Below are 8473 nucleotides of genomic sequence, written 5' to 3' on the forward strand. Positions count from 1 at the left end.
GCGCCCCGCCCCGCCGGCCGTGGGTCTGGCGGGCAGCGGCCCGCGCCTGCGCCCTGCGCCGCGCGTGGCCGTGCGTAAGGCTGCGGGGGGACGCGCGCTCCGCAGAGCCGGCGGCGCTCAGCCCCACCCCCCCCGCCTCATGGCGAAGCGGCGCGCGGAGCCGTTAGTATATCACGTGCCCGTCAAGCGGCTCCTGCGCGAGCCGTCGCCGCCTTCCGTCTCCGCGCCCGAGCGGCGACCCCGGGGCGAAGTGGCGGGCGCCGGCCCGGCCGCCCCGAAGCGGAAGCTGGAGGAGGCCGAGGCGCCGCCGAGCAAGCGGCCCGGGCTGCGGGGGAGCAGCTCCCGCGGGGAGCCGGGGGACGCGGGCGGCAGGCGGCGACGGCGCGGCGGGACCGCGCCGCCCCAGGACGAGCGGTCGGCGGAGGGAGGCGCCGGCGGCCGGGTCAAGGAACGGGCCGCCGCGGCTGAGGTAACGGAGCGAGGCGGCGGCGGCCCCCCGGGGAGCGCGGCGCCGGTGTGCGCGGCCGCTCGGCTGCCGGAGGAGGGGCCCTGGGCCGGGTGGGGGGCCGCGGGAGGTCACCGGGGCGCGGCGGGGCAGCAGAACGTGCGGGCGGGGCCCCCCGCATTCAGCCGGGCACGGCGCCGCGCCCCTCAGCCCGCTCTGCGCCTCCCGCTGTCCGTCGCTCCCGCGTCTTTTAAAGCTTTCTTTTCTTTTTTCTTCTCCCGCACCAAAAGAAGCAGCGCTTCCAGCTTCACCCCACACACTCCGAAAAACCGGTAGGAAAAGGCCTCTCAGGAGTTCGCCTTAACTCAGTTTCTCTTCGGCCATGTCCCCATCGGAAGGCGTGGTTGGAAGTTTGGAGGGTTTATTTTGATGGAGTCTCTTTCGTTTGAGGCTGCAGTTAGGCTTACTGCCGTGTCTGACAACTGTCTTAACTTTTTGTTCGGGATGACCAGGTTCTGGCGATGCCAGAGTTCTAAAACGTTAAACGTTTTAACCAAAACGTTTAGTGAATGTGGTGGTCAGGGAAGGGAAAGGGATCAGCAGTTTAATGATTAGATATATTGAAGTGCACAGCCGATTCCTGATGTTCCTTTCCTGGTTAACTTTGAGGTAAGTTACATTCTTGTACATTCTTGGCCTTGATCGAATTTTACACGACAGGCCAGAAAACAAAACGCAGTACTGAGGAAGTTTTCGTTTTGCAAAAATAAAATGCTAGGTCAAATTTTGTGCCTATGTAGTAGTGTGATGTATGTAAACCCACCTTCCCTCCTGCGTGGACCTTTTAACTAAGACCAAGGCCAGAGTATTTGATCCTGTGATAGAGAAGTGGCAGAAAGTCTTAACAGGTCAGATGGATTTTCAACTCCAGTTTTAAACTCCGCTTCTCATAAGTTGGGGCCTTTGATAGTATAACACCTATCTATGATCTCTAAAGGTAATTGTGGCTTTTCTTTCTCAGGCTTCTGCTTTGTACCTTCTGCTTTCCTTGTTTGATTGGTCGGTGAGTTGGTTGGTTTGGTGATGGATGGTAGAGTTAAGGCATAAAGGAATTGAGGAAAACATTCAATGCCCTATGGGAATTATATGTCCTTTTTAGACTCTTGACTTTTAAACACGTCTCTTTCCATTTTTGAAGAGAGAACAAGTGTCTTCAGAAGCAAAAAAATTAAGCAAATTGAACAAACATCTCCAGAACAGTGTTAGAACATCACAGATATGATGCAGAATTCTTCACTTGTTTGGCATAATTTTGTAAGCTTTAGCAGTGGTAGGAAGGCAGTAAGCCCCCAGGTTTTCCACACAGCAAAGCGTGGTTTTCTCTGTAAAATACTTTTGTAGGACTATATTTTTAACAAGTTATTTCCTTAAGTACAGTTTTATATAAAAAATGTTTTTGCTTTAAAATAAAGCTTGGTTAACGTCAGACAAGAGGTGTTTCTTCCATCCTCTGTGTGTCCTACCTTTATGTTTTAAATCTTTCACAGATATATCTGATTATTATTTTTGCACCTTTTTGAAAATAACAGCTGTAGGTTGGGATTCTTTGCTTTTTTGTGGCTTGTGTACTTCCATTACGGTAATAAGCATGACCATGATACTGTTAATTTCACATGGGTTTTGTTAAAGTTAAAAGCAATTCTTATTATATTACAGTTGGCCAGAGAAGAAATACTGCATGCACACCTTTGCAGCTAAAGTTGGAAAATTAACTCCTTAAAAATTGAACAACTTCATCCATAGAAACTGAGCTTTGTATCCCGAGCTTGCTGCATGTTACCTGCCTTACTAGAAAATCTTCTCAAAACCTATGCTGAAAGATACTTGGGTGAATGTGAATATTTTATATTCTATTTTGCATTTTATGTATGAATGTTTGCTGCTTGCGATTTTTGTGCTCCTTGGGCTTGTTCATTTTCACACTGAATCTTTCTGGGAGACACCAATAAACTGAAGTACTGCTGCGCTGGAAACTTGAATGCTCTTGAAATGAATCCTGTGTGTAGTCTGAGCTCAGAATTAAGAGTATGCATATTTTTGTGGTTATAAACTTAAAGAGAATGATCTTAGAAGCAAGGATGCTCTCATTCACCACTGTCTGGGTATGAAGCATCTAGCACAGTGGGGTTCTGACTTTCAAGTACTTAGCTCTCTCAGTGTGAGTAGTAACTTATTAAAATTAAATAATTATTTATTAAATTATAAAAATTTAAAAAGAGGAGTTTGGATTAAACATGGGGAGAATTTTTAAGGGTGGCTGACAAGTTTCTGAAACTCCGTTGCTGGGCACGTGTTTCAAAGAACTTGTTAGCCACCTGCCCTGCACAGTTCTGTGTGAGCGATGCTGCCCCGGTTGCAGTACAAACTGGAAAATCTTCCCTTTCTCTTTGGCACTTCACTGTTTGTTGTTAATGCTGTGCAGTACAAAAATTGCAGTTTACAAGTGTATTTACGCAAATAATGTGGAACTACTTATTGTTTGGCTTTCTTCCAGTTTCCATATAATACGTCCTTCTGTTCCTGTTGCACTATATCATGTAATTGGTTTTGGTTTACGTTCCCATTAATGGGAACTTTGATTCTTTATTTTTTCCTGAAGACAATCTTTTCCTAGTGGGCAAATTCATGTTAGTAGTACTGCATAGGCATACAGCCATCTTCCTGCTATGAAATGTCTATACCTTTCATGCCTCTTAATTATGATGTCTTGAATTATGCAGGGGGGTTGTAGTAAAAACAGGTTACCTAGTACAAGAAATTGTAGTTCACAAGAGGTTTGTGTGGTAAAAAATAGAAATATGTAGTCTTTTAAATGAAAGGATGGTGAATTTACGTATATCTCTCTTTTGGGGAGTGGGGTGAAGCATCATTTATCCAGTATCTGAGAGGGTTTAGGGATGACACTTACTGCCATTTTTTGAATATTACATTTTTTTATTCTGTTGCAGAGCCAGCAGACAAAACATGAACTTTTTCAAGAGCCATACCAAAACAGACATACCAGTTTATATCTTAAAAATACTTCTGTTCAGCACCTGTTACAGCTGAGACGTTAAAGTAAAATACTAAAGACTCTGATTGTATGTTAGGAAAAATACAAACCGTTATTATGTGGAAATGCATTATTTTAGGTTTGTGGCAGCATCCAGAGTTTTTACCTACCAGAAGGAACAGATTGGCTACTGTTAATAACCACAAAATCTGTGCACGTTCCTATGGTCATAATACGCATAAGAAGAGGAACTCTCAAGTCACTCCTTAGGTCTTGAGCGTGCACTTTCTTCTGGTAGGTAAAAACTCTGGATGCTGCCACAAACCACGACATGTGGTTACAAACAGTGTGTTTTCTAACAGCAATTTAAAAAAAAAAGTGGTGCCATGTTAACATAGTAAATAAGAACATGTTCTTTCAAGGTTTTTCTGGTACTTCTTACCAGTTCTTAAAGTTTCTTCTCCCTGCCCCTAGAAGAGGTCTTGATTTTTCTCATGGATACTTGAATACAAAATGTAGGTACAGAAAAGAAAAAGTGGAATGTGGCAGAAACACTACCCAGTGCTTTACTTTTCCAGAATACTAGCTTCTAAATGTGCATGAAATTTGTATACCATTGTGAGAAGAAAAAGTAGTGAACAATTTTTGTATGCAGAGTCTGATAATTCCATAAGTTATATGGTATTGTTCTGTGCAAGGATTGCAAGTTGAAGAAATCGGTGGAGTTATGGAAGTATTTCCCAGGTGTTGCACAGTAGTTCTTTACAAGAATATTTGAAAAGACAGAAGTAAATTGTGATTTGCTTGAGTTTTTTTATGGTAGTTTCCTTAGAAATAGCTTACATTTTTCTGTATAAAATTGTAAGAACTGTTAATATGGAACAGCTGAATAACTCCTTGTTTCAGTTTCGGTTATGAAAGTTTCTTTTTATTATTTTGTACTGCTGTGATACACATTAATGTTTTGTTGCCTTTTTGTTTGTCTCTTTTCAAAGCAAGAAGACGACTTCTGTCAGTATAACTCATTCCTATACTGGAGATCACCATTGCCTGCTGTTGATTTGTCTGATATTCAGAGCCGAGATGGAGAGACCCCGGAAGCTAAAACCCTTTCAAGGACTGATACTATGGAGACTGAAATGGAGACCTGATTAGTTGTTTCATAGTTGTATATCCACTTGAAGGAAACTTGCTTCTATTTGGACTCAGGTTTTTCTACTTGGGAGAAAAATAAGCATGCTTCTGCCATCTTGAAGAAACAGTGTTACATCAGTCTGCAGAAGCAAGTCTGAGTTCATCACTGTTGGGTACTTAATAGTAAGCTGTCTGGAAGTGTACAATGTTGAGGAGGCTGTGCTGTCTATCAAGAATGCTTGAAAACATGAAAACATGCTAAAAGAAGACTACAGAAAATTAGAACTTTGGGATGCAATTATACGAAACAGGTGGATATGTTAAATGTTAAAAATAAATGGAAAATAATTTTGTCTGTCCTGAACGAAAAGATGTGACTGTGGTATCTGGAAGTAAAATACTTAACCATGTGAATTTGTCACAAAGCATACAAACTGTAATGATTTAAATGTGAATTTTTCTACATAATACTAAACCAAACAGACCCAGGAGCCTACCAAAACCAGACAAAGCATTCCCTTTTCTATGCAAACAGAAGACAAGCGTGGCGGGGAGAGGGAAGGAAAAGGGGATCTTTTCTTCTATAAGCTGCTGCTGTTGTGAAAGTTTTTCACATTCTTGTTGAGAAAAAGCTTTTTCGCCTTTTTCATCTTCTCCTTTTCACATTACACAAAGCAGTGGGCAGCCAGCTTTTAGGTTTTTGGTCCATTCTTAAGTTAATGCTATACTTACTCTTTGCAATGTGAGCTCCGAACCAGTGAGCAGCATTGAAATGGGAGGTGTGCACAGATGTGTCAACAAAACTCAATGCAATATAAAATTACTACATAATGCTTTTTCAAACTTACCTGACTGAGGTATAGTTTTTGCAGACTGTGGTTCTTGCAAAAAGATTGTATAGAAGTTCATTGAGTTAGTGTTTTTTGCTGTTAAATATGAACTTAATGCTTGTCTTCTGTAATTGATTTACAACTTTAAGTACAATTAGAAATACTTGTCTTTAACAGTAGACTGAAGTTGTATGGGCAGACTGTCAGACTTTGCAGATGTGATGTCTTTAAGGATAGCAAACGCTTTTTGCTGGAATCATTGAAGACGGCAGCTTGAGAATATATATATTTTTTTAAATAATATATTTGCTAAAGGACAATAAAGTGTTGCCTGTGTGTATTTTGTATTTTAAAACTTTCAGACTATTATTTGTGTTAGTTCCTGACTTTATTTCATAAGATTGTTGCTTTCATAACTTCTGTTATTTTATTAGGTCTTTTTGCTTAAAATAGTCAGCTTGTCAGCCGCCTTAGTAAACATTCAGAATTTTTTTTTTCAGTATTTGTGCTGTAAGGTATCTGTATTTGTTCATTGCCTATTCATTTAGATTGTTAGAGTCTCTTACTACTTACGGAAGTAAGGTGGCTGAGTGACTCAAGCATTTCATGGTGGTTGTTTGGATATGCTTCTACCTGCTGTCAGATCATATTTAAAATTTTATTTTTTGCACACATTTTTAGTTATATTTTTTAAGTCCAAATCCGTCAGCTTGTCTTAGGAGGTACTTTAAAAATGTTTTTAAAAACAAACTTCTTTTTCTGGCAAGAATGCAAGTGCTGTTTCATGGTTACTCTAACCAAAATAAATTTGTGAGGAAATAGATTTATTCATTTGTTGAAGGGGTTGTTTTGGTTTTGTGTTGTGGTTTTTTTTTTTTTTACCCTAGGTAATATACACATTCATATATTTGTTTGGTAATATTTCACGCCATCCAGTATTTTCAGGATCTAGTAGTTAGATAGTTATCTTTGCAGACATACTTTAGTCCCTTAAAATCTGCTTGGAGCTTCATACACGCAGTAGGTATGTCCTAGCAATAGACTGTATTTTGGCATTAAAATCTGTCTCTCCTATCTACTGTATTCACAGAACAGATGAGATTTTATTATTGTCTTTAAAATATGTATATTCTTAAGCTATTCCATAACAAAATGAATAAGCCCTTTAAAGCAAATGAAGCTTGCACTGTGTTGTACGCCATATGGTTATTTGTAATTATGCTGGAGGCAAGCAATTTCCTCTTAGCTTGTTCCAGTCATGGGCTCTGGGTTATGGGCTGGAATGTTAGAGCTACTTTCAGAGCATTTGCTGAGTTGATTAATTTTTTCCATTCATCTGTTTGCAAATAGAGGCAAATTTAAAAGCCTTGGAAAACTTTTGAAATGAGTCTGAGAGTTTGGGTTATAGAAAAGCAGGGCAAGGTAAGGTGCCTGATGATAGGTGAAATAAACTTTGCGTAAAAGGTGTGACCAAGACGTGTCATTGCTCAGTGTCTCATGTCTCCAAATACCATGTGTCACTGTGGGCTATCAAAACACTGGTCTTGACTTCCAGCTCCATTTTTCTGGAGAGCTCTTGTTCAAGGGCTGTACATAAACTGTAAGTAAGCTTAAGATGTTTTAATTTGCCTGTGCATTAGTATCCACTGAGAAAAAAATGTTCTTTTGAAATGTTGGCATAAATTCTAAGGCAATGCAGGAGCCACGTAATGCCTACCAACTGACAATCTTCATTTATCTTATGTTCTTAATCTTCCAGAAAAAAAATTGCTTCTATTCTCTCTAGATAATTGGGAATTTGCTTTTCTCTAAAATGTTCCTTCTAAAGAGCTCCTTCACCAGAGTAAGAAAATGTACAGTGTAACCACAGAGATCATCTAGCTATTACCCAGGTTGGTAAGAGTTGTTGCATCTAGAAGTAGCACAGTAAGGGTATGGGCATACTAATGAGAAATTAAATGAGTTAAACATTTCAGGGCAGATGCAAACAGCAAAGCGTTAATTAGCAGCATGTCTGCCTTTGTAAATTTTCTGTCTCATTTTAAACTTAAGGCCTGTTTTATGTGGTCTTGATTTGTGTTTATTGAAGGCCTGCCATATATTTATGGTTCCCAAGATAGATAAGCCTCCAGGAGAAGATTAAGGCTTAGTCCAAATCAGGAAAGAGAGCAAGTGCTGTGAAAAGCAGGCTGCATTGGTGACCATATCTTGGCTGACTAGACTGTGGTAGAAAGAAAGAAAAAAAATGGAGAATGGAAGATAGGTGATGATGAAGAGGTGACAGCAAGTGAGTGCAGGCAAGTGTCAGGCCAGCGGAGCAATGACATCAAGTAGTATTTTCAGCATTGGCTCAATCTTCAGCACAGCAACGTTTGCAGTAATTTTAATGTGGTGATCAACAGTAAATTAGTAGGTTTGTCACTGTTTTTGCAATTACTGTTCGATGTTTTTTCCGGTTGGCAAGGCCAAGAATTTAATGGTCATTAAAAAAATACATGCTTATGTATATGGGTAGATGGAAAATGTGTAAGATCCTTCGTGTAGAGAATAAGTGAATGTGTGTTTCCAGGTGGCACCAAAGATAGTTACTGTCTAGCGTTTGGCAGCTAGTTCTGGTTATGGCAGATGCATTGTTGGGAGTTCACATGTATTTTCCTGAAAGCATCTGATGACACCTGCAGTAAGAGATGTTGGACTGCACTCACTCATTGTTTGGTATAGCAAAGCCTATGTTCAAAGAAACATTTCAAAATAGCTAGCATGCTTGGGCTGGCTTAATTATTTCCATGCCTACAGTTATAACCTTGACTCTCTAGGTGGCAATACACATACACGGTAAACTGCAGTGAATCTGGAAAATGTTTTGGGTATGCTTTTATTCTGAACTGCTACTGAAAATTCGAGCAGTGACATCATGAATGTTAATCATTTCCTTACGGTGATACATAAAGGCAGATCAAGCCACAAGTTCCTGATTCTAAGGTGACAGAAGGTCTTCAGCATAATTGGAGT

The 8473-nt window shown here is 40.6% G+C and overlaps 1 protein-coding gene across 1 annotated transcript; it reads left to right on the plus strand.

The window, feature by feature from the left end:
* The first annotated feature begins 38 nt into the window (after window positions 1-38).
* Window positions 39-6283, plus strand: CZH9orf40 (chromosome Z C9orf40 homolog). Its single transcript, XM_055699029.1, has 2 exons — window positions 39-469; window positions 4493-6283. The coding sequence occupies exons 1-2, from the start codon at window positions 140-142 to the stop codon at window positions 4646-4648; spliced, it is 486 nt and encodes a 161-aa protein (XP_055555004.1). The 5' UTR covers window positions 39-139; the 3' UTR covers window positions 4649-6283.
* Window positions 6284-8473: the final 2190 nt, after the last annotated feature.

The sequence above is a fragment of the Falco cherrug genome, chromosome Z (genome assembly GCF_023634085.1).
Source record: "Falco cherrug isolate bFalChe1 chromosome Z, bFalChe1.pri, whole genome shotgun sequence".
NCBI classification, from domain to species: Eukaryota; Metazoa; Chordata; class Aves; order Falconiformes; family Falconidae; genus Falco; species Falco cherrug.